This window comes from Carcharhinus amblyrhynchos, chromosome 9 (genome assembly GCF_965287045.1).
Source record: "Carcharhinus amblyrhynchos chromosome 9, sCarAmb.v2.hapA, whole genome shotgun sequence".
NCBI classification, from domain to species: Eukaryota; Metazoa; Chordata; class Chondrichthyes; order Carcharhiniformes; family Carcharhinidae; genus Carcharhinus; species Carcharhinus amblyrhynchos.
Genome location: NC_137332.1, coordinates 83077615 through 83104630, shown reverse-complemented (window position 1 = coordinate 83104630; position 27016 = coordinate 83077615). Strand labels below are relative to the sequence as shown.

General features: G+C 41.2%; 1 protein-coding gene across 1 annotated transcript in view; it reads right to left on the bottom strand.

Moving 5' to 3' along the window:
- Positions 1–27016, bottom strand: part of LOC145347967 (solute carrier family 53 member 1-like) — a 328249-nt gene that overhangs the window by 118518 nt on the left and 182715 nt on the right. The window contains exon 4 of the mRNA XM_080195993.1: positions 22143–22363. Coding sequence (XP_080052119.1) covers positions 22143–22363 — 221 coding nt within the window. The remainder of the gene's footprint in view (positions 1–22142; positions 22364–27016) is intronic.

Genomic DNA, 27016 nt, shown 5'->3' with positions numbered 1-27016 from the left:
CTAAGGTTACACTTCCATTAATCTATCTGAAAATAACTTCCTGATATCAGTCTAAATTTAACCTCACCTTTTGTCCCACAATTGCAATGCATTTTGAAGTAATTTCTCAAACTTACTTACCTGGCCCACATAATTCTTCCAGACCTCTCTACAAAATGGCCTATCAGTTATCTTCTTTTCAAGCTGAAAGGCACAAGTTTATCCAATCTTTCTTTGCAAATCAGACCTTTGACGTAGCAATCAGCCTTGTGATTCTTCTATGTACTGTCTGTCTCAATGGCTCACTTGTATCTCAGTGACCAGAATTAGTCACAGTGCTTGGGGTGCAACTTGACTCATACATTGTATAGTTTGATTAAGCCATTTTAGACGTTTACTTGACTGTTTGGCAATTTCGTAGAATCATCAAGTGAGACAAAATAGTAGACTGCCATTTGGCCCACTTTCCTTGTGCTGGACCATTAAAAGAGCATTCAAGTTAGTTCCACTCCCTTAAACTTCCCCAATAGCTCCACCAATTATTTTCCATCAACCATTTATTTAATTCCTTTACAAGAGTAACCATTGAATTTGTTTTTAATATCTTCTCAGGCAGCTTATTCCAGAACATTCTCGAACTCACTGGGTAAAATTTCATCTCAGGGCTAAAGTGTGGTTAACATTGTTGATTTTGTTAACAGGTGATCTGCATTGGGAGGACACCTTGCACAAATTGGAATTAAATTTTAAAGCAGAGTTCATACTTTGCTTAACACATTTTGTCATTTTGGGCTACCCTTCCCCGATTCAATTTTGTCTTATAGATCTGCTGCTCAATGAATTTGCTCTGGAGACGCCACTGACATGGAAGGGCCACACCATGACTGAGCTACTTTCCTTGAATGGCAACAGTGCAGCAGTTCTGAGAAAAGGAAATCCCAAAAAGGGAGCAAGTCTTCTTCCCCACCAAAAAAGATAATTGTATACTTCCATATAGCCACTACTCCACACAGAATTTCACTCCTTTGAATGCCCTATTTTCCTAGTAATTACTTTTTGATGACTGATATTAACAAGAATCTCTGCAGGAATTAAGCTGCTACTGGCATTCAAAGCACTGATGGCAATGTTACTGCAGGATTCATCAAATTGCTAGTAAAGTCACTTTGATTTACAGAAACATTCCTGGAATTGACAATGTTTTTCAAAACTTGCTGTGATTTGCTATTTACAGTGGAAGTGTCAATGTCTGGAATGGAATCTGGACTCCCACACTAGCATTCTGGAGTTAAACATCAGCATGAGGACAGATTTGGCCCTACTGGACCAGTCAGAAAGATTAAAAAATAGGACAGTTGATTGTCAGTGGTAGATGTTTAAAGAGATAGTCAATTTCTCCCAACTAAAATACATTCCAGAGAAGAAGAAAGATTGTAAAAGGGGAAAGAAGCAACCACGGTGAAGCAAGGAACTTAAAGATAACAAAGACAAAAACTAAGGCATAAAAGTACTGCAAAGGCCAGTGGCAGGCTGGAAATTGGGAAACTTAAAGATCGACAAAGGGTTACTAAAAAGTATGAAAGAAAACTAGCACAAAGTATAAAAAATAGCTAAAACTTCTATAATTATATAAAAGGGAAGAGAGTAGCTAAAGTGAATGTTGGACCCTTGCAAGATGAGGCTAGAAAGTTAATAATGGGAAACACAGAAATGGTGGAGATACTAAATTAGTATTTTGCCTCAGTTTTCACAGTGGATGACATTAGTACCATCCCAATTGTAACAAGAAATGCAGAGGCAATAGAAAGGGAGGAACTTAGAACAATCATCATCAATTGGGAAAAAGCACTGAGCAAACTATTGGGATTGAAAGCAGTTAAGTCCTCAGGACCTGATGGAAGTGACAACAGAGATAGTGGATCCACTGGTTATAATATTCCAAAATTCCCTGGATGCTGGAAATGTTCCAGTGGAATGGAAAAATGCTTATATAATGCTCTTATTCAAAAAGGGAGAGGGACAGAAAGTAGGAAATTATAGACCAATTAGTTTACCATCTGTTGTTGGGAAATTGTTAGAATCCGTTATTAAGGAAACAACAACAGGACATTTGGAAAGTCAAAACGCAATCCATCAGAGTCAGCATGGTTTTATGAAGGGCAAATCATGTTTGACTAATTTACTAGAATTCTTTAAAGATATAACAAGCAAAGTGAATAATGGGGTCCTGTTGATGTAGTGTATCTGGACTTCCAGAAGGCATTTGAAAAACATTTGTCGCACTAAATGATAGTACACAAGGTAAGGTCATAATGGGGTGGGGGTAATTTATTAACTTGGATAAACTTGGAGGACTAGCTAACTAACAGAAGGCAGAGAATCAGGATAAATGGGTCTTTTCCCGGTTGGCAAAATGTAACTAGTGGAATGTCACACAGTTCAGTCCTCAGGCTCTAACTATTTACAAACTATATTAAAGCCTCGGATGCAGGGATAGAAGGTACCACAGCCAAATTTGCAGACGACACTAAAACAGGTGGAAGTTGAGATAAAGAAATAAGCAATTTATAAATGGATATGGATAGGTTAGGTGAGTGGGCCAAAACCTGGCAGATGGACTTGACAGATGGAAAAGTGAGAGGTTATCCATTTTGGTTGGAAAAATAGAAAGGCAACTTATTATCTTAATGGAGGGAAACTTCAGAATGCTTTGGTGCAAAGGGATCTGGATGTCCTCATGCATGAATCACAGAAAACTAGTATGTAGGTATGTCAGGTACTAAGGAAGGCAAATTAATTTTTGGTATTTATTGCTAAAGATATAGAGTATAAAAGTAGGAACATGTTGCTGCAACTTTACAAGGCATTAATGAGACCGCACTGAAGTACGTACTCAGTTATGGTCCCCTACTTGAGGAGGGATGTAGTTGCATTATAGGCAATTCAGAGGAGGTTCACCAGATTGATTTCAGAGATGAGGCATTTGTTTTATGAAGCAAGATTGAGCAGTTAAACTTATACTCTCTACAGTTTAGAAGAATGAAGAGAGATTTAATTGAGGTATGTAAGATACTAAAGGGGAATGATAGGATAAACGTAGAGAGGATGTTCTCTCTTGTGGGACAATCTAGAATGAGGGGTCATAGCTTTAGGATAAGGGATAGCAGATTTAAAACAGAGATGAGGAGAAATTACTTCTCTCAAAAAGTCGTTAATCTATGAAATTCACTACTTCAGAGTGCGGTGGATGCCGGGACATGATTAAGGAGATAGACAGATTATGAAATAATAATGGGTTGAAAGGTTAACCCTTTATGGCACAGCAGGCTCAAGGGACTGAATTGCCTATTCCTGCTCCTAGTTCTTATGTTAGCTTATTTTTAAAATGTGGTGCCCAGAATTTGACACAATACTCAAACTGAGGCCCAAGCAATGTTTCATAAAGGGTTAGCACAACCTTTTGTACATTATGACCATAAAGTGATGAATCTCATATTTTAACAGCCTGATCGACTCATACCATTCCTTTAAAGATTTGTGTGAACAAATATCTGACACGTCCTTTAAAATTGTTTAAATTTAGTTTATATTCCTCATTTTTTTCTTCTAAAATGCATCATTTCATACTTTGTCACACCAAATTTCATCTGCCATGTGTCTGCTCAAAGAGATTTAATACTCAGGTATTTAGCACTTAAAAATACACAAGATACTAAAAAGCAGTCCTAATAAAGCAAACAATTTCAAAACAAAGAGAATGTTATTAAATGAGCTCAGTTTAACAAGATTTCTAGATGAACCAACATCAATAATGGTATCACAATGCATTGCTGTAGCTGTGAGGCCAAATGGGAGTCTTCGAATAAAGACTGCTCGAGACTGCATCTAGAAGACCACGTAAATGTATAGTCATTGCATATGAGAAAAATAATAACTGCAGGAGGAAGGATGTTTAGGTTACACAATTCGGGGATGCAGTAAGCTGGATGCAGCAAGGTGTTTTGTCTTGATTGCAACATAAAAGAATCAAAACAGAATTATAAAATGAAACAGCCAAAACCCAAAAACAATAAGTTATTTATGCCTCGGAAGCATTTTTCAATCAACAATGTTAGGTCTTTTAATCTGAAACACTCCTGGTTAGAAAAGTCATTGTCCTGGAACACTGAACAAACTGATAGACAAAAAGGACTTTTTACATCTAAGAACATAACAATAAGAATTAGGAGCAGGAGGAGGCCATCTAGCCCTTCAAGCCTGCCCTGCCATTCAGTCAGATCATGGCTGATCTGAAGTGGATCAGTCCCACTTTCCCACTTTCTCCCCATAACCTTTAATTCCCTTGTCTATCAGAAACCTATCTACCCATGACTTAAATATATTCGGCGAGGTAGCCTCTACCACTTCAACGGCAGAGAATTCCAGAGATTCACCACCCTTTGAGTGAAGAAGTTCCTCCTCAACTCTGATCTAAACTGCTCACCCCCCCGCCTTACTTTGAAACTGCGCCGTCTAGTCCTGCTATCCTTTCTAAGCGGGAAGAATCTCTCTACCTCTACCCTATCCATCCCCTTCATTATCTTATACGTCTCTATAAGATCCCCCCTCCGCCTTCTAAACTCCAACGAGTACAGACCCAGTCTATTCAGTCTGTCTTCATAGGCTAACCCCCTCATCTCCGGTATCAGCCTAGTGAACCTCCTCTGCACTCCCTCCAAGGCCAAAATATCCTTGCGCAAGTGCGGCGACCAAAACTGCACACAGTACTCCAGCTGCGACCTCATCAGTACCCTGTACAGTTGCAGCAAGACCTCCCTGCTTTTATATTCTATCCCCCTCGCGATAAAGGCCAACATTCCATTCGCTTTCTTGATCACCTGCTGCACCTGCAGACTGGGTTTTTGCGACTCATGCACAAGGACCCCCAGGTCCCTCTGCATCGTAGCATGCTGCAGCTTTTCGCCTTTTAAATAATAATCCCTCCTACTATTATTTCTACCAAAGGGGATAACCTCACACTTGCTAACATTATACTCCATCTGCCAGGTCCTCGCCCACTTGCTCAGCCTATCCAGATCTCTCTGCAGACTTTCCACATCCTCCATGCAATTTGTTTTTCCACTCATCTTTGTGTCATCAGCAAATTTCGTTACCCTACACTCAGACCCCTGCTCCAGATCATCTATGTAAATGGTAAACAATTGAGGCCCCAGCACCGATCCCTGCGGCACTCCACTCGTCACCAACTGCCAACCAGAATAGCACCCATTGATTCCAACTCTCTGCTTCCTATTAGACAACTAATCCTCTATCCATGCTAACACCTTACCCCCAACTCTGTGCACCCTAGCCTTTTGCAGCAACCTTTTGTGAGGAACCTTATCAAATGCCTTTTGGAAATCTAAAAACACTACATCCACCGGTTCCCTCTGTCTACCGCACTAGTCACATCCTCATAGAAATCCAATAAATTTGTTAAACATGAATCTGTGCACTAAATGCTCATACCTTTTCAGCATAGTTTTTGGAAAGATTAGAAGATGAACAGGATACACAAGAAAAAAGAATGAAGCAAAGCAATTAGGTTAGGAGATCATTCAGCCCTTCTTACTTGCAATGAATTAAGGTCCACCTTTAAGGGGCTGACAACACTCATGGCCACTTCTCACTGTCTACTTATTCCATTGTATTAGCTCAGTAGAAGAGTGAGGATAGATGCAGGAATGAAGAGAGAAATGGATCACATTATGATGTCTTGATGTTTGAAGAAAGCAGACTTGTAATTCTATCACTATCTTTATTATCCTGGAGACAGTAGCAACCTGGGCAGAATAAAACGGTGTCAGGTATATGGGTTGCCATCTCTTGTTGGATGTATTCCTGATGGTTGGGCGAATGGGCCAGGAACTGGCAAATGGAATTTAATGTTGGCAAGTGCGAGGTGGTCCACTTTGGTAGGAATAATGGCAGGAAGGATTATTACTTACGTGGCGAAAAACTGCAGCAGGCGATGGTGCAGAGGGACCTCGGGGTCCTTGTGCATGAGTCGCAAAAACCCAGCCTGCAGGTGCAGCAGGTGGTCAGGAAGGCTAATGGGATGCTGGCCTTCATAGCGAGGGGGATTGAATATAAAAGTAGGGAGGTCTTGCTGCGGCTGTATAGGGCATTGGTGAGACCACAGCTGGAGTACTGTGTGCAGTTTTGGGTGCCGTACTTACGCAAGGATATTTTGGCCTTGGAGGGAGTGCAGAGGAGGTTTACTAGGCTGATGCCGGAGTTGAAGGGGTTGAGCTTTGAGGAGAGGCTGAATAAAGTAGGCTTGTACTCGTTAGAGTTTAGAAGAATGAGGGGAGATCTCATTGAGACATATAAGATGATGAATGGGATGGATAGGATAGAGGTGGAGAGACTCTTCCCGCTCAGAAAGGACAGTAGGACTAGGGGGCACAGCCTCAAGATAAAGGGGGGGCGATTTAGAACGGAGTTGAGGAAGAACTTCTTCACTCAAAGGGTGGCGAATCTCTGGAATTCTCTGTCCGTTGAAGTGGTGGAGGCTACCTCGCTAAATATTTTTAAGACGTGGGTTGATGGGTTTTTGATAAGAGAGGGGATTAAGGGTTATGGGGAGAGGGCGGGAATGTGGAACTGAACCACGACAGTTCAGCCATGATCTTATTGAGTGGCGGGGCAGGCTCGAAAGGCTAGATGGCCTACTCCTGCTCCTATTTCTTATGTTCTTATGTTCTATGTTTTCACACATGGATCTCCAGCCATCCTACCCGTTCAAACAGCCTTTTATCCTATCTTCAACATTCTTATAACTAATGAACTAATGAATAAAGAAAGTGAAAATAATCAATGTTATTAACACTCCTTTGATTTTCTTCCTGATTTGCTTGCAGCAATGTTCAGGAGACTAGTCTTTAATTTCTGGAGATTCCAGGGCAATCTAGGAAGATTGGCAACATTATGGGATTTTTAAAATTCGTTTATGGGATGTGGGTGTTGGCTAGCCAGCATTTTATAGTTGCATCCCTAGTTGCCCTTGAGAAGTTGGTGGTGAGTTGTCTACTTGAGTCACTGCAGTCTATGTGCTGTAGGTACACCCACAGTGCTGTCAGGGACGGTGTTTCAGAATTTTGCCCCAGCAACAGTGAAGGAAGATGATATATTTCCATGTCAGGATGGTGAGTGACTTGGAAGGGTGCATCCAAGTGGTGGTATTCACATAAATCTACTGCCTTGTCCTTCTAGATGTTAATGATCGTGGGTTTGGAAGGTGCTACCTAAGAAACCTTGGTGAGATCCCACAGTGCACCTTGTACATAATACACACTGCTGCCACTGTTCGTCGGTGGTGGAGGGATTGACTATTTATGGAAGGGTTAGCAATCAAGCAGATTGTTTTGCCCTGGATAGAGTTAAGCTTCTTGAGTGTTGTTGGAGCCGCACTCATCCAGATAAGTGGAGAGTATTCCATCATACTCCTGATTTGTGCCTTGTACAGGCTTGGGAGATTCAGGAGGTGAATTACTACCACAGGATTACTAGCCTCTGGCTTGATCTTATAGCCACAGTATTTATATGGCTGGTCCAGTTCAGTTTCTGATCAGTGGTATCCCCCAGGATGTTGATAGTGGGATCAGCGGTAGTAATGCCATTGAATGTCAAGGATTGATGGTTAGATCCTCTCTTGTGGGGTTGGTCATTGCTTGGCATTTGTGTGGCATTAATGTTATTTGCCACTTGGCAGGCAAAGCCTGGATATTGTCCAGGCCTTGCTGCATTTCGACATGGACACTTCAGTATCTGAGGAGTCATGAATGATTTTGAACACTGTGCAGTCACCAGCGAACATCCCCCCCCTTCTGAGCTTACAATGGAAGGAAGGTCATTGATGAAGCAGCTGAATAACTGTCATCCATTGTGCCAGGTACGACTTCAACCAGTGGAGAGTTTAAACTAATTGAGGGGCTGGGGGGACACAGTGGTGCAGGGGTGGGAGAAATTACAAAATCTAAAGCAAAGGAGAGGTTACGGGTGCAGGAAAATGTTGAGGATGTCCCAATAATAAAAGGAGTAGGGGGCACGAGAGAGGTTAGTAGCATTTCTACAAATAAGGTCCAGATAAAAGCTGGGATAAAGACACTTCACCTGAATGCACGAAGCATTCGGAACAAAGTGAATGAGCTGATGGCACAGATCAGCACAAATGGATATGATCTAGTGGCCATTACAGGAACGTGGTTGCAAGGTGACAGGGACCGGGTATCAAGTGTTTAGGAAGGATAGACAGGAGGATAAAGGGGGTGGGGTAGCTCTGCTAATTAAGGGTAATATCGGGGCGGTAATAAGGGAAGATATGGGCTCCTAAGAGCAAAACGTGGAATCGTTGTGGGTGGAGATAAAGAATAGCAAGGGGAGGAAGACACTGGTGGGTGTGGTGTATAGGCCCCTAAATAATAACTTTGAGGTGAGGCAGGCTATAAACAAGCAAATAAATGATGCGTGCAGAAACGGAACAGCGGTAATTATGGGGGATTTTAATCTGCATATTGATTGGATGACTCAAGTCGGATGCGGTGGGCTTGAGGAAGAGTTCTTGGAATGCTGTCGGGATAGTTTCCTTGAACAGTATGTGTTGGAACCTACGAGGGAGCGAGCTATCTTAGATCTGGTGTTGTGTTATGAGGCAGGTCGAATTAGGGCTCTTCTTGTGAGGTATCCTCTTGGGACGAGTGATCATAGTATGGTTGAATTTTTGATGCAGATGGAGGATGAGAAAATAGGGTCCCAAACCTGTTTCCTCTGTTTGAACAGAGGGGAGTACGATAGGATGAGAGCGGAATTGGCGAATGTAGATTGGGGGCGCAGATTGGTAGGTAGGACGGCTGAGGAACAGTGGAGGATTTTTAAGGAGATCTTTTTTGGTACTCAGCAGCAATATATTCTGATGGTAAAGAAGGGCTGTAGGAGAAGGGATAACCAGCCGTGATTATCTAAGGAAATCAAGGAGAGTATTAAATTAAAAGCTGATGCGTTCAGAGTGGCTAAAAATAGTGGGCGATTAGAAGATTGGGAAAGATTTAAAAATCAACAAAGAATGACTAAGAAGGTGATAAAGAAAGGAAAGATAGAGTATGAAGCTAAAGTAGCACTAAATATGAAAAAAGGACAGTAAAAGTTTTTACAAATATATAAAGAAGAGGAGGCTGGCTAGAGTGAATGTTGGACCCTTGGAGGATGAGAGGGGGGGATTTAGCGGTGGGTGATGAGGAAGTGGCTGAGGCTTTAAATAAGTTTTTTGCCTCAGTCTTCAAGGAGGAGGACACGACTAGTTTGCCAGATATTAAAGATAGAAGAATGGTGGGAGTTGAGGGCCTAAATGCGATTACTGTCACTAGAGAGGTAGTGCTTGATAGGCTAATGGGACTGAAGGTGGACAAGTCCCCAGGACCAGATGGAATGCATCCCAGGCTTCTGAAAGAAATGGCAGAGGTGATAGTGGATGCCTTAGTAATTATTTATCAAAATTCGCTGGACTCCGGGGAAGTGCCGGAAGATTGGAAAAAGGCTAATGTTACGCCGCTGTTTAAAAAAGGTAGCAGACAGAAGGCAGGGTTATAGGCCGGTTAGTTTAATGTCTGTAGTTGGAAAAATGCTAGAATCCGTCATCAAAGAAGAAATAGCGAGGCACCTAGAAAAGAATGGTTTGATCGAGCAGACGCAGCACGGATTCGTTAAGGGGAAGTTGTGTTTGACGAATTTATTGGATTTCTATGAGGTTGTGACTTGGGCGGTAGATAGGGGGGAACCGGTGGATGTGTTATTTTTAGATTTCCAAAAGGCATTTGATGAGATGCCTCATAAAAGGTTGCTACAGAAGGTTAGGGTGCATGGAGTTGGGGGCAAGGTGTTAGCGTGGATAGAGGATTGGCTGTCTAATAGGAAGCAGAGAGTTGGTATCAATGGGTGCTATTCTGGTTGGCAATTGGTGACTAGTGAAGTGCTGCAGGGATCGGTGCTGGGGCCTCAACTGTTTACCATATACATAGGCGATCTGGAGGAGGGGGCTGAGTGTAGGGTGACAAAATTTGCTGATGACACGAAGATGAGTGGAAAAGTAAATTGCGTGGAGGGTGTGGAAAGTCTGCAGAGGGATCTGGGTAGGCTAAGCGAGTGGGCGAGGACCTGGCAGATGGAGTATAATGTTAGCAAGTGTGAGGTTATCCACTTTGGCAGAAATAATAGTAAGAGGGATAATTATTTAAAAGGCGAAAAGCTGCAACATGCTACAGTGCAGAGGGACCTGGGGGTCCTTGTGCACGAGTCGCAAAAACCCAGTCTGCAGGTGCAGCAGGTGATCAAGAAGGCGAATGGAATGCTGGCCTTTATAGCGAGGGGGATAGAATATAAAAGTAGGAAGGTCTTGCTGCAACTGTGCAGGGTACTGGTGAGGCCGCAGCTGGAGTACTGTGTGCAGTTTTGGTCGCCGCACTTGTGCAAGGATATATTGGCCTTGGAGGGAGTGCAGAGAAGGTTCACTAGGCTGATGCCAGAGATGAGGGGGTTGGCCTATGAAGAGAGACTAAATAGACTGGGTCTGTACTCGTTGGAGTTTAGAAGGATAGGGGGGGATCTTATAGAGACGTATAAGATAATGAAGGGGGTGGATAGGGTAGAAGTAGAGAGATTCTTCCCGCTCAGAAAGGATAGTAGGGTTAGAGGGCACAGCCTCAAGATAAGAGAGGGTGCAGTTTAGATCAGAGTTGAGGAGGAACTTCTTCACTCAAAGGGTGGTGAATCTCTGGAATTCTCTGCCCGTTGAAGTGGTGGAGGCTACCTCGCTAAATATATTTAAGTCATGGGTAGATAGGTTTTTGATAGACGGGGGAATTTAGGGTTATGGGGAGAAAGTGGGAAAGTGGAACTGATCCACTTCAGATCAGCCATGATCTTATTGAATGGTGGGGCTGGCTCGAGGGGCTAGATGGCCTACTCCTGCTCCTATTTCTTATGTTCTTATGAGTTTCCCACCCCTGATTCCCAGTGACTCCAGTTTTGCTAGAGAATCAACATCAGAGAGTGGCACTAGTCGAGATTTAAAGAAAAATAATAGAGACTTGGCCTAGGATTAGATAAACTAACAAGAGGAAAGACTATGTACATAATAAACAGAAACATACTGTAATAGTTCATTGAATCACAAAATCCCTATAGTGCAGAAGGAGGCCATTTGGGTCATTGAGGCTGCACCGACAACAATCCCACCCAGGCCCTATCCCCACAATCCCAGGTATTTACCCTGCTAATCCCCCAACACTAATGGACAATTTAGCATGACCAATCAACCTAATTTGCTCATCTTTGGGCTGTGGGAGGAAACCCACGCAGACATGGGGAGAATGTGCAAACTCCACACAGACAGTGACCTGAGGCTGGAATTTAACCCAGGACCTTGGTACTGTGAGGCAGCAGTGCCAACCCCTGTGCCACCATGCCGAATGATAGAAGAAATTGAATTTACAAGCACTGCAGTAAATGCAATAAGGATGCATTGAGATGAGAGCAAAATGAAGTGCTTTTACCTATGAGAAAAGATGGAATGTTCTGCAGTTGTGCGGCTGCCTTTTCTCAAGAGAAATTTAGAAATGCCGCAGCAGATACATTTTGGATTATGAAAGCATTTCATTGCCGAGGTGCAGAGAAAATGTATCCATTTGTGCAGGAGCCCAAAAGTAAGGGCAAGCCTTACAAATGGAGGCAGGACTGTTTCTACTAGAAATCTGACTCGGGGGAGAACTGACTGAAGTTCAGATATTCAAGGAGTTGAGCCCTTAATTGATTTGGAAATGGCTGAGTGTGGAAGCAAGTCAGATGAAGGATTCATTCAGATACTGCACAGCAGCTGGTTGACCTGAGGAGTTTGTGCCAAACCCTGCCATTGCATCACAAGAAAGCGAAGTGTGACAGGGGAGTTGAAGGACTTCTAGCCATGAGGAGGAAGAAAGAGATCCTCAGCCTGGAGGGTGGCAGGAGAAGGCCACTTTGTCATGCAGAAAGAATACCTCTTTGCTCAGTGTCATCTTTATCTGCCTCCAATTTCTTTCATCTCTCTTACCTCCTGCTCCTTCCCCACTGAGCTGTCCCCTTCCAGGGCTTCAGTGTGCTCAAGGTCCATACTAATCTGGAGGGCCATGTTATGGAGAGTGCAACAGACTACCACAGTGACCGAGAATATTGCACAGCATCACCCAACTGATTCAGGTACCAGGCCCAGTGCACTCTGAACTGTAATGCCCCACCAGTTGTGAATTTGGCATGTTGAATCATCTTGGTGAAAGAGCATCTGTCAACTGCTTGATTCACTGGTGCACAGCCATTTTCAGATTGCATTAAAAAAAGTAATGATGTCTATGGCCATCCACCCGGGCAGTTGCACATTCATTCTCAGTCATCTACAGGCCTCTGACTGTAGATCCTGTACTCAATGCAGTGTCCCCTTCAGCCTTCTAGTGCCCTTAGCTGTTCCTCGTCGCCAATGATTTTGATACAGGAGAGTGCTGAAACTATTTCCAAGTTGCAGCCCTCCTGCTGCTAAGATGGAGTCCGCAAGGTGCCAGGAGGATGATGACCCTCTGAACTAGCAAAGTTCTTAATTCTGACACCTCCCTTGACCTGCGATGGGCAGCTGCAATCTCTTGAAAAGCCCCTTCACATATGATCAGCCATTAATTACACTGATCCAATAAGGTTGTCTCTGAGATGATTGTCTGAAATCTCTCTGGTGCTAAAATCATCACTGGCTCAGCTCCCATTCAGCTCAGCAGGATGCAGTAAAAACATTGCAAAAATAAGATGTCCCTACTCACCGCACATAAGACATTGCCATTTCAAGTACTATCTTCATGGAAACTATGCCATGGCTTTGAGTCCACATGAAATTGCATAATGGTCAAATCAGGACTCGCGATAAAGCTGTTAAAAAACGAGAACTACACTTAGGAGCTGAAGGGAAGTTACTCCGAGATCATGCCATGCCCCGAACTGGATGGTTATAGAATGTGCATTGTGAATCCCTGAAATGCACCTAGGTGGTGGTAGCAGTGGGAACAAGGTTGTATGATTACACCTAAACATTCAGAAACTGTGCGCTCCTTGAAGTCGTAAAGAAACACAAGCGTTTTAGTTAAAATTCAGTTGCCACATTGCTACAATCCTGATACACAGTTTCTGCAAATATCAAGTAAAATCATGCAGCTTATGGGAAAGTCAGGACAGCAGAGGAGACTAAAAAATGCAAATTTCAAGATTAGTAAATAATAAATAGCCCTTAATGATTAACTTTCTGTCCGATCAGATGAGTTTATTTCACTGATGAAACACAAAACTATCTGGAGAGAATCAAACAGCAGCAGCAATTTCCATTGCCTTAGGCTCAGTATAGCTCTCCTTTCAAAAGCAACCTTTCATAATGAGCAAGCGTTCAGGGAGGTCTTCTCCCTTCCTTTTCTGCAGCCACTGACTTTGGAAGCACTAAAACCTGCAGCTCTGCCACCACCACGCCCTAATGGAGGAATCAGAAGCAGAGAATCCTAAAGCAATACAAAAACAAGTATCTGCAGGAGTAGGAACTGATGTCAAATAACGAGGAAATACAACAGTGACCTTACATCAGACTCTATCCTTTTTTAAGGTCTGGCATCATTATTGATCTTTATTTTCCTGTAATTTATTGTTTGGTCCATAATTGTCCTTCATTTCGCATTGAGTGGCAATAATGGAATTGCCTGCAAGCAGCACTGCATAAATCCCTGTCCTCCGCAATCATTCCAATTGATGGGAATTTATTCAGACCACAGATCGGCAGAGCTGAAGTCTCGCATTATTCACACACATCACCATCTTGGGTCAATACTATAGGGTAACTGTCACTGTCAAATATTCATTTCTGCAGTCACAACAGATCATCAGCAACAAGCATCAGCTAAGAATGATAAAGAGTCACAGAAGCAAGATTACAGTTGATTTTAATTCTGAGCAACAAACTGAAAACTATGTTACAAACAGAATTTGTTAGTTCTTTCAGTCCATAATCAGGATGTTTGTAATGTTTTGAATTTACTCACCCTCAGAGTATTTTTCCTAATTTAAAATAAATTCCAGCAGCCCTTTTTTGGGTGATTTTAAAAGTAAATCAGGTTATTTACCACACACACTATCACACATATAAAGATGAAATACAGAAAGCTATAATCATAAAAGTGGAATTTATAAATCAGTCTCCATGTCGATGGAGGCCTGTTGTATCTTAATTAATACTTTAGGTGGAACAAACATTTTTTAGAAAGAAAGGATTTACATGAAGCTACAAAGTCTTTTTTGGATGAATAGCCAGGAGATAAGTCCACCTGAGAACCTAGAAACTGGAACAAATATTTTGACCACCTAGAAGACTTTAGCTGTTTCAGATATTTCTCTCCTGGATTTGCTTTATTCAGTCCTTGAAGGTTAGTTTTAAACTGCAGTCCTTGCAAATTAGTTTCAATTCTGGGGTTCAGGCCACCAGATTACAATGGAATTTGACATGGTCATTCACTCAGTATCTCTGCCCAACTTGAGCTCAAATATTCTCCTTTGTTCAATATGGGATTTGTAGACCAACAGTCTAGAGATCCCATATTCCTCGTACGCTAATTCAGCCTTAAACAATGGAAAATGTTTATTATTAGTGTCGCAAGTAGGCTTAACATTAACACAAGTTATTGTGAAAATCCCCTAGTTGCCACATTTTGGCACCAGTTCAGGTACACTGAGGGATAATTTAGCATGGCCAATGCATCTAACCAGCACATCCTTCAGACTGTGGGAAGAAACCGGAGAACCCAGAGGAAACTCACGCAGACACGGGGAGAACATGCAGACTCTGCACAGACAGTGACCCAAGCCGGGATTTGTATCCCGGTCGCTGGCACTGAGAGACAGCAGTGCTAACCGCTCTGCCACTGTGCCACACTGCATGTAAACTTCACGTGTGACTGCAAAGTACCCTTAGTTCATAGAACTGTAGTATACCAATGCAGAGGCCATTCAGCCAATCAAGTCTGCACTGACTCTCCAAAAGAACATACCACCTAGGCCCTTCCCTACGAGCTAATCCTGTAACCCTGACATTTACCACTGCCTATCCACCTAACCTGTACATCTTTGGACTGTGGAAGGAAACTCTCGCAGGCACGAGGAGAATATGCAAACTTCACACTGTCACCCAAGACAGAGCGGGAAGGGGACAGAGAGAGAGGCAATGGCCGAGAGCAGAGAGGGGGAACAGCGAGCACCAGCTGACTGAGTTTTAAAAAATTGTTCAGATCCATTTTTAACTAAATATTAGCCACATAATCAAATAATTTCCCAATTTAAATTTCCATAGTCACATATAAATTTCCACCAACTTAACATGTTTTGGGCCAATTTTACAAATATGATCTTAGGGTCCATAATATCCACTATCCTCATGTTTGTGCTGAGCTTGGCAAATACTTCATAAATACATAACCATTTTACAGCTAAAGGAAACTAACAGGTCTGAAATTGTGATCTGAATGAACCTTCATCTTTCCTGTGGTTACTTATTTTTATAAGACATCTAACCAGACTCCCAATAGTGTAAAGGTATGGTTTGACTTTGGTGTCATATATGTTTGATTGATGTTTTGTTTTGAGCTTGCACATAACCACAGGTAGTTCACTATAAAATGAAAAAAACATCAATCTGGGTTTTCCTTGCTGGTCACTATTGTGGAAACCTGAGCTCACGTGCGAATATCAAGTGCTGTTGTGGTTTAGTAAGCAGGTCCTGCACAGGTAAATAGCCCAATGCCATTCTAATTGGAACTGATTTCTCCCTAGAAACATGTTGTAAGTCAAGACCATTGCCCCCATTTCCTATCACAAACTTCCTTTGCTAGCCAATGGCTTTAACCAGCTCCCTGGCCAAAGTGAAGCTGAATTAGACATTCAAAACCTAGTTGCCCTACTTGATTCTGAGCTGAGCTTCTGACTCCATATCCTCTCCATCATCATGGCCTCCTGCTTTCACTATCCATCACCCATTTCATTCCTATCTCAGCTCATCCATTGTTAAAACTATTATTCATGTCTTTGTTATTTCTAGACTCAGCTACTGCAGTGCTCTCCTGAGCAGTCTCCTACTTTGTTTCTTTCAAATACTTTGAGCTTATCCAAATCTCGGCTGCCCACATCCTAAGTGATGCTAAATTCACCCATCATCCCTGTGCTCACTGCCCTACATTAGCTCCCAGATTGGAAACACGTCAATTTTAAAATTCTCATCCTTGTTTTCAACTCCCTTCATGACCACTCTCCTGATCATCTATACAAAAGCCTCTATTCCTAAAACTCTTTCAAGAGCTGATTTCTCCAACTCTGGCCTCTTGCCCATCTCCAATTTTCATTCTCTACACTGGTGGCCTGCCTATACCCCAAGCTCTTGAGCTCCCTTCCTAAACTTTTCTGTTCCACTACTTCTTCCTTCTAGACATTGCTTGAAACCTATTTCTTTGACCAAGGTATTGGTTACCTCTCCAAGTATCTTGTGTTTTGGAGCCAAATATTGTTGGATAACATTTGTGAAGTACCTCGGGACAATTTAGTATAGTAAAAACACTAAAAGATGGAAGTTGTTACTGCTGTAAGAATTACTAATCAATGAACTCTATGGATATTATGGAGATACTGAAAGCATTCCACAAACTATAAAATCTCAAAGAACTGTGTGGATTATACACATCTAGGCCCTTTTAAAAACATTTTTCATATACCAGAGCAAAAAAACATGCTATTCATTCCCTTAACTGACAGATTGCATGTCAAATTGCGTGGAGGGTGTGGCAAGTCTGCAGAGAGATCTGGATAGGCTGAGCGATTGGGCGAGGACCTGACAGATGGAGTATAATGTTAGCAAGTGTGACGTTATCCACTTTGGTAGAAATAATAGTAGGAGGGATTATTATTTAAAAGGTGAAAAGCTGCAACATGCTACGGTACAGAGGGACCTGGGGGTCCTTGTGCACGAGTCGCAAAAACCCAGTCTGCAGGTGCAGCAGGTGATCAAAAAGGCAAATGGAATGTTGGCCTTTATAGCGAGGGGGATAGAATATAAAAGTAGGGAGGTCTTGCTGCAACTGTACAGGGTACTGGTGAGGCCGCAGCTGGAGTACTCTGTGCGGTTTTGGTCGCCGCACTTGCACAAGGATATATTGGCCTTGGAGGGAATGCAGAGGAAGTTCACTAGGCTGATACCAGAGATGAGGGGGTTGGCCTATGAAGAGAGACTAAATAGACTGGGTCTGTACTCAGAGTTTAGAAGGATGAGGGGGGATCTTATAGAGACGTATAAGATAATGAAGGGGATGGATAGGGTAGAGGTAGAGGGATTCTTCCCGCTTAGAAAGGATGGCAGGACTAGAGGGCACAGCCTCAAGATAAGGGGGGTGGCAGTTTAGATAGGAGTTGAGGAGGAACTTCTTCACTCAAAGGGTGGTGAATCTCTGGAATTCTCTGCCCGTTGAAGTGGTGGAGGCTATCTCGCTAAATATACTTACGTCACGGGGAGAAAGGTTTCTGATAGACAGGGGAATTAAGGGTTATGGGGAGAAAGCGGGAAAGTGGAACTGATCCACTTCAGATCAGCCATGATCTTACTGAATGGCGGGGCAGGCTCGAAGGGCTAGATGGCATACTCCTGCTCCTATTTCTTATGTTCTTTTGGTCTTATGTAAACGCTGAAACCATTGCAGCACTGACATTTTTGAAATAATTTTTTTTGAATGAAGATGTTGTTGTTGCCAACATGGCACAATAATATGTGCGCTGCTAAAGTACACAGCCTGCTGGCCTGTTCAGCAGCATGTCAACATCACAGAATGCAACTGCATTGTGTAGGTATAATTCCACAGATATAATTCAGCAACTCATGAGGCCACTAGCAAAATGCAAAATACTTTCCATCACTGATAAAACTGCCATTTGATGTTAGCTTTGATGCCTAGGACCGCAGGCAAACACAGGTGGCATCTGGACTGAGGCTGCACAAAGTCAGATTACAATGCTAGGACGCAGTCAACAAATTAGCACAGAATATCGACTAGTATGTTGATACTGGTTTGGTGATCAATGTCTCTGTGCACACTTGTGATCTATTTGTTCAGAGACTGTTCTTCAGAAGATAGCAGGTACAGATTCTGGACAATTAACATATTGTTGAAGCAATCAAAATGTTCACTCAGGACTCAACACATTGTAAAATTCTTATTTAAAGCAAGAAGGGATGCATTTTGGAAAACCAGCTTTTAAAATATAGCTGTAAAAGTAATTGTTTAGTAAGTATAGTAGCAAATGAACACAGGTTTCAACAGTGTTACATGATAAAACCTAACTTCTGGTCAATATTATGTCAGTTTCACAAGCACAGGGTCACAGTTTTCTGATTCCCTCAACATTCATCTCTATAACACTGTCCTAGCTACGACTCAAATGCTGCTCCTCAGCCCTAATATGCATTCATTGCTCCTCTAAATTTACACCTCTCATGCTGCCCAAACAGATGAAATGAATTATATGAACCACGAACAGGAAAAGGCAATTTAGCCTGCCAGGCCTGCTCTGCCATTTAATACAATCATAGCTGATCTCATCTTGGCCTCAACTCCACTTATACTGCCCGTTCACCATAGCCTTTCAAACCCTGAGTAACAAAAAATCTGTCCACCTCTTCTTTAAATTTACTCAAAGTCCCAGCATCCACCACACTCTGGGGTGGTTAATTACACAGATTAATGAATCTTGAAACTCACTAAAAATACACTTCGGGTATGGGTCAACGTTTTTGGCAAAAATGCAAATCTAGATACTGATTTTTTTTAAAAAAAGGATCCAGTTAACGTAGGGAGATAGGGCAAATTGACCTTTTTTAAAGTTTTAGTAGGTTGTTTGATTTTGAATGCTGTTGATTGTTTTTGCGGTCTCAGCTGCTTTGGTGGAATCTGTCACAGCTGTCAAAACATGAGCAGAGTTTTCAGAGCAGATTGTTGAATGTGGATTGGCCTCCTCTGAGCTGGAAACTATTAACAAGACTTTTTTTTTCAGCTTTGTAGTTTCACAGCATCAATCAGGCAGGGAAAAGCCTCAAAGGAGAAAAGTGTAATTGTTTTAATGTTAACACAGCTTGGTGGAGGTATGTGCACTGAGTGCCCTCTTGGAGGCACGTAAGAGTTATAGATAATGCAATGGGAAAAACTGTGACAAATGGATTGTCATATAGGTGTATGTGAGGTCACCCAGCTTGGACCTAACAGAGTACTTTCTAAATGATGAAAAACTAGAAAAGGTAGAGATCCAAAGTGAGTTTGGGTGCGTGATCCAATTATGTAGATCATTAAAATGTCATGAATAGGTATCAAAAAATAATCAGAATGACTCATGGAATGTGTCAGGTATGCAATCTTCATATCTGAAAAATTACAGCACAAGTGGATAGATGGTACAGCTCTAGTTAGACTATACCTGAACAATTATGAGCAACACAAATATGGAAGGTTGTACTGGTCTTGAAGGGACAGCAGCATAGATTTTTTAAAATGATATCTGACTCCAAGGGTTAAATTACAAAGAGATTAAAAAAGCCAGACTGTATTCTCTGGATTTCAGGAGATTAAACAAGGCATAAGTCAAGAATTTGATGAAATGATCTCCACTTGCCTGGAGTGGTGCAGCTCCAACAACACTCAAGAAACTCAACATTATCTAGGACAAAGCAGCCATTTGATTGGTTTCCATTCTCTACCTTAACGTTCACTTCGTCCACCACTAATGCACTGTAGCGGCAGTGTGTACCATCTACAAGATGCACTAAAGCAATTCATCAAGGCTTCTATGAGAGCATTTTTCAAACTCATGACCTATATTGCTTAGAAGGTCAAGGGCAGTAGATGCATGGGAACACCACCACCTAAGGATTCCCCTCCAAACAACTCACCATCCTGAAATATAACACCATTTCTTAACTGTCACTGAGTCAAAATCCTGGAACTCCTTCCTTAACAGTGCTGTGAGTGTACCTACACCAAATGGACAACAGTGGTTCAAGATTGCTCACCAATGCCATCTATTTGAGGGTAACTGGGAATGGACATAAATAGTGGCCTAGCCAGCAATACACACATCCCATAAAAGGATAAAATTAGAAGTCTAAAAATTAAAGCCAGAGCATTCTGTAGTGAAGTTATTAAACAATTCTGCATGCAAAGGGCAGTGAAAGTTTTGATCTGTCTTCTGAAAAAGGCAATTGACATTAGCGTTAATTGGATCCACACCAGGTGAAGTTAAAATGAAGACACAGTGGCTTTCTTTGCTGGGAGATTTTATTTAAAACCATTAGTGGTCCGAATACCCAGCAACCTACCCCATGAGAACCAAAAACAGAGGTGCTGAAAGACAAAGAGGCAGTGAACATCTGCTGGAGATAACATTTCGAGGACCTCCTCAACCAAGATACAGCCTTCAACATAAGTGCCCTCAACGCTATCCTGCAATATGCTACCCGTCACCACCTCAGCACAATACCAGCTTGCTGAGAGGTTCAAAAAGCCATCCCCCAACAGCCGAAAAACAACAAAGCCTCTGGCACAGATGGAATCCTGTTAAAGTATTAAAATGTGGCAGAGAGGCATTCTTGAAAAGAATCCATCATCCTTGTCTGGAAGAGAGCAAGCCAGGAGATCTCAGAGACGCCTTAATCATGACCATTTTCAAGAAAAGAGACAGGATCGACTATGGAAATTACAGGGGAACTTCTCTACTCTTGACTACAGAAAAGGTCATCACAAGAATCCTCCTCAACTGCCTCCTCCCAGTGACTGGAGATCTCCTCCCTGAGTCTCAGGCAGCTCCACTCATCAAGAGGCACAATGGACGTGATCTTCAGTGTGCAACAAATCCAGGAAAAGTGCAGGAAGCAATATCAATCTCTGTACACGGCCTTCTTCTATCTCACAAAGGCATTCACGGTGGGCTCGAGGAGGAGTTCTTGGAATGCTGCCGGGATAGTTTCCTTGAACAGTGTGTGTTGGAGCCGACGAGTGAGCGAGCTTTCTTGAATCTGGTGTTATGTAATGAGGCGGGTAGAATTAGGGACCTTGCGGTGAAGGATCCTCTTGGGGAGAGTGATCAGTGTATGGTGGAGTTTCTGGTGCAGATGGAGGAGGAGAAAGTGGGTTCCCAGACACACGTCCTTTGTTTGAACAGAGGGGAGTGAGAGAGGGGATTAAGGGTTATGGGGCGAGGGCGGGAATGTGGAACTGAGCCACGACAGATCAGCCATGATCTTATTGAATGGCGGGGCAGGCTCGAAGGGCTAGATGGCCTACTCCTGCTCCTATTTCTTATGTTCTTATTCAACTTTGTCAACCATGAGGAATTGTGAAACAGCCTCCTCAAATTCGGCTGCCACAAAAATCAACACTATTGCTCACAATCAACAATTCTCACAGCCCAGTGTCACAACTATCCCCATTTATAGGTGTTCCAATATCTTTCATCTGTTTAACCATATAATTGTGATTAAACTGTAACAATGTAATTCTCAATAATATTAACAATTACGTCAATGTTTATTTTAAAACTGAGTTTGATTGATTTTTTTGAAATAGGATATTAAGTATAATGCAACCAATCAGTAAGATCAAGTTGAATGGCAGAACAAGTTTGTGAGAATGAAGGTCTACGCTTGTTCCTACATTCTGGCCTTGTGAAAATACAAAATAAACCTGTCACTCATGCAGTTCTAAACGTGCCATTTTTCCCTAGCCAAGAGGTCACCTTCCATCAGTATGCGGGCAACGCCAATTTTGTAAAAGACCTTGCTCCAGAGCAGAGAGTTTTCTACAGCTGAAATGATGTCAATATACAGATAGAAGCTGAGCTCATGCCTCCAAAAATGTACCATGGTTAATTCTCATCTGCTCACTATCAGAATTCCAGTCAAAATAAAAGTTGCAGTTATATATATAGTTGAGACTGGAGACAACAGGTTCTTTTACAATCAAGTCATTTCACTGTCTGCAGGATTGGTAGGTGTTTCTTACCTGGTAGTTCTGGAGTAAGATCAGGCTGAGGTAGAACTCGCTGAAGGCTAACTTCAGGTCACGAATGTTCCTATGATGCACACGTTCCTTATGGGAAAGGGGGAACACGGTCCTCCGTTGGCGCAAGTTGGAAACTGTGCTGCGGTCCATCTGCACTTCAAGTGTTGACTGTAGCTCATTCTGAAGTGTGGCGAACCTGCGCTGAGCCTCGGCAAGCTTTTCTATAAGGCAAACAAATAATTGCATCACAGACATCCTTCCTCAAACCTGAATTGTCTTCCCAAGATTTGTCCTTCAGTTCCTGAGTCTCTTCTTCCTCATGATCACTATTTATGAACTCAACCACACAGTAGTTACTCTTGCTTCAGAGGCCATTATCTGTAAATAGCCATGGGTGATCCCAGAATCAATTCACAATGAATAAAGGAAAGGGTTCATGCCCTAATAATATCTGATGAAATGAGTGAAAAGTACTCATCTCATTGTTGGCTGTTGAGAACAGGGCCTAATATTCTCTGCAATCAGGCTCACCTGCCAGTACTCATCACTGAATTTGCATTTAAGCAATGGTGAGTTGGGAAAGGCGAAACTGACTATCAATCTGTGGAATCAAGGGAAAAGGGAGAAAATGAGAAGGGGAGATGGAAAACAAAATGGTTTGGTTGGAAAGTAATGGTCAAGCAACTTGCTCATTCTGCAGCAACAAACATGGGCAACCGATAGCTACTGTTACCTACTCAATGAAGGAAAAGATAATGTTAGGAACTTATGTTAGACAACTCTTGTCTTGAGTATCTGAAATGCATATTCATTCTCTCTTTTCACGCAAGGTTTAAGAATAGATGAACCAATTAAGTCTATGAATTCTGCCTGTTTCATAGAGGTACCTTCCAGAACCCTCAATTGCTATTCTTCAGAAGTTAATTTGTCAGATTAAGTTGCCTCCTTGACAGCTACAATCAGAATTCAATAACCTTGTGCTGTCCATTTTTCCCTCCTAGCTTCCTAAAATGCTCTTATATAATCCCTTGACCCAACATTGGCATTTTCACCAATTTGCCCAAGACAGACGGTCAATTCCTTCCCAATCTTGAGATTTAAATATTTTCAAAACACTATTCATTAAAATGCTACACCTATCTTCCTTAAAATCATTTCATATCTCACTGCTTCGTTCTATTCCTTTTCAAGAACAGTATTATTGTGTGCTATTATTTACTAAACAGAGTATCGCATGGTACTCCAGATGGGATCTGACTTACTCAGCAAAAATCAAAGCTAATGCTAAACATAAGCAAATTTTTGGCTAAGCTTTCACTAAATTATAGCACTTTAGGGAAGATGTCAAGGACACAGAGAGTTTACAATAGATTTGCTAAGAATGAAACCAGGGGAAAGAGACTTTTGTTTTGAGTAGAAACAAACACCCTTTAAAATGAAGAAATTAAAGAGATCTGATTGAAATGTTAAAAATTGAGGGACATTGATGAGGTAAATTAGTAAAAATATTATTTCCATATTAGACGAAATAGGATAAATTAGAGCAAAAACAAAGAGAGAAGTTGGAAGACTTTTTAATGCAGAGTGAACGCAAGCAATGAATGTTTGCTTTAGAACACGAAGTAAGAAATGGTGGAGCAATTAAAATTGGGGCTGTTCTAGACAGCCGAATTGGAGGAGTGCTGAAATCCTGCACGATTGTGGGGATAAAGAGATGGGTGATACAAGGCCATGGACAGATTAAAAAACAAGGGTGAGAATTTTAAAATTGCAACATTATTTGTCTGGGAGCCACCGTAGATCAGCAAATGCAGGTGTGATAAGGGAGCAGGATGAGTTAAGACATAGGCAGCATAGCTTTGGAGGACCCCAATACTATCCCTGACAAGCCAGGGATGTGTTGGAATAGTTGAGTCCTGAAATAACAAAAGTACGAATGAGGGTGTCAGTATTAGATAAATGAGATGGGCTGAGGGATGGAGTCAGTAGATAAGGAACAGGGATTGTGGACTGAAATCATTGACTGCCACCTTCCCAAAATTTAATTGAAGAAAGTTTCTGTTCATCCAGCACTACCATAAAGATTAAACATAAAATGTCCAGTGCAATGGCTTTAAATACAATATCTCAACCAAAGATGTCATACAGCTGATCTTTTCTTGAAAAAAAATGCATATCTTGCTAAATTATCAAGGCAGCAACATAGCTGCTGCAGCATACCACTGTTAAATGACAAGTACAATAACAATTTCTGTAGTAATTATAAATTAAGGCCTTCACTGCATAAATTCCACATTGGTTATTACAACAGAGGATGTCCATAAGTGAGTGCTGAGGCAGGGACTGCAAGAACATTTAAAGATGATCTGAGCAAGGACTTAAAGGAAGAAAATAAAAGGAAACAGGGAAATAGGACAATATAGAAAACCAACTGAAGAACTAACACAATAGTGCAATTTCTATGATTTTCTCAGAGATAGTAGACACCATGATTAGGCTCTTCAAAGCCTTTAAAACATTTATGATACATTCTAATTCTTCTCCATCACTTGTTGGAGCCACAAATGGAAACAGTACCATTTTGCCCTCACTATATTACTATTTCACAGCTTTCAACTTCATAACTATTAGCTTAGCTATCTTAGAATTTGCATCACTTAACTAATATATGAGTTATTAAAGGTTGATCACGCATTCTGACATTTCTCTCTACGTACTCAATTATTTAAACTTAATCAATTTAGTTTACAGGTTTTTGAAAACCAAACTATTACAAAAAAGCAAGAAAATTGTTTAATAATAGAATTAAGAATTTTCTCAGCTGACTGCAACATAGAGCAGCTTATTTGGATTTCCAAGTAGTCCCACTGGTTTAGAAATCTATTTTGGACACCATTTACGTGGATTCAATTTGCAATACCTTGAAAACTTGGGGCCTTTTTGAGGGAATATTTCAGTTAGTGAAGATTAATTCTTCCGGCTAATATTTTGGAATTAGACAAAATCAATATTGAACGCAACTGAAACATTGGAACAGGAGTTCACAACTAATGAACTAAGATCAGAAACAAATACATCAATTAAATGCACTAAAACCAGCTTTATGATGAAGGATGCAGTTTCAATTGCAATGCCTTTCATGGCAAAATAGACTACCAACACACACCATTAAGCACATAGATGAGATATTAGTGAGTGGTCAGTGCCCTGAACAGCTAAACTGGAGACAGCACACACGATGACAGTGAAAAACGTAAGTTTGAATAAATTTCCATTACAGTAAATACAGTTCAACCAAACTATAAATCTGAGGAGGTCAGTAACTGATTAAATATTAAACACTGTTTGCTTTTTCCTTTCTGTTACAGGAACTGTTTACAATAATGGGATCTGTTCGTGGGAAGCTCTGATAAATAGAAAATTAATTTAAATGTTCAACATTTCATTGACGAATGTCAAGAGATATATCACCACTAGGCTGAACACCTGCTAATCTAGTAAAGAAAGGGAGCAGTACAAACATTGATATTACAATTTAATATCAATGCCCAAAAAATAATAATGACACTGATTATCAAGGGTAAGTTTTGGAGCATCTGTATGAAAGTAATCATACATGTCAACACGGCTTTAGGAGACAATGAATGTCGATTGATGAATATATAAGATTCTTGAGGAAGTCTCTTCTAAGATGGATATTAAACGCAATCAACCAATATGGAATAATTTGATATTTAAAAAGCCTGTGATAAAATTGATTAGGAATTAAGCAATTCTCTCGATGCTGCACTGAGATAGCTGAAGGTGAAGCAGAAAGAGATCTGGTGAGTAATAGGTATGGTCAATTAATTAATAGGTCAATTGACTGTAGAGCAGTAATAAAGACAACAAACAGAATATTGAGTTATTTGGCTGTCAGATGATTACAAATCAAGAAGTAATCTAAAACCATTTGGTAGTCTGACCGAACTGAACTTTGAAGACTGCATTCAGTTTTGGCAACTAAGACACAGGAAATTATTCAAGTGCTAACAGAAGAGTTACAAGGCATCAATGAGGAATATGTGGAAACAATAATAAAAATGGGCCCCGTTGGAAATGAAAGAAGTCAAACTTATCTAAGTAGACAATGACCCAGTTACAATTAATTCAGAGAACTATTTCATATCACATTAAGATATTAAAGTGAGATGCATAAGTAAATTTAAAATAGATGTCAGGAAGAACCTATTTATACAATGACCGCTTGGAATTGCCTTCTGGGCATGGTAGAAAACTTTAAGACTCATTCAAGACACCAGCAGATGACAAAGTATAGATAAGCCAAGAGGGACAGAATAGATTTCCCTCAGTTATACTTACTTGTGGTCTCAAGAGTTTTAATGCTCAAAATTCAGTTTACAAGCAGAGTGATGCTCCAGTTATGCATAGAATTATATATAGTTAGATATGAGCAATAAAGCTAGTATAATGAGGGATTCAATTATATTTTGAATCATAAAAGGAAAGCCTGAATGACTTATAGATGTCATTTGAAACCAGAGGCTAAAATTGCAGTGTTATTTCTCACTACCACCCATCTATTATGTTTTTAGATATATTGTGTCAATTATAGCTTTATGAGTTACCTATTTACTAAGAATGCCCTCAGGAGAAATTAGATGCAAAGTCAATATGAAGCACTTAAAAGGGAAACAAACACTTGGAAAATACAGAGATGAAGGGACATGGAGAAAAACGCAGGGAACAGATTTTAAAAAATAGAGCCGTTATATTTAGCAAAGGAAGACTAATAGCTGTATGGCTTGTTCCATTTCCTCTGCTTCTCCTGGGCTCCAGAACAAACAAGAATTTCTTGACTTCTGATGCCAGGG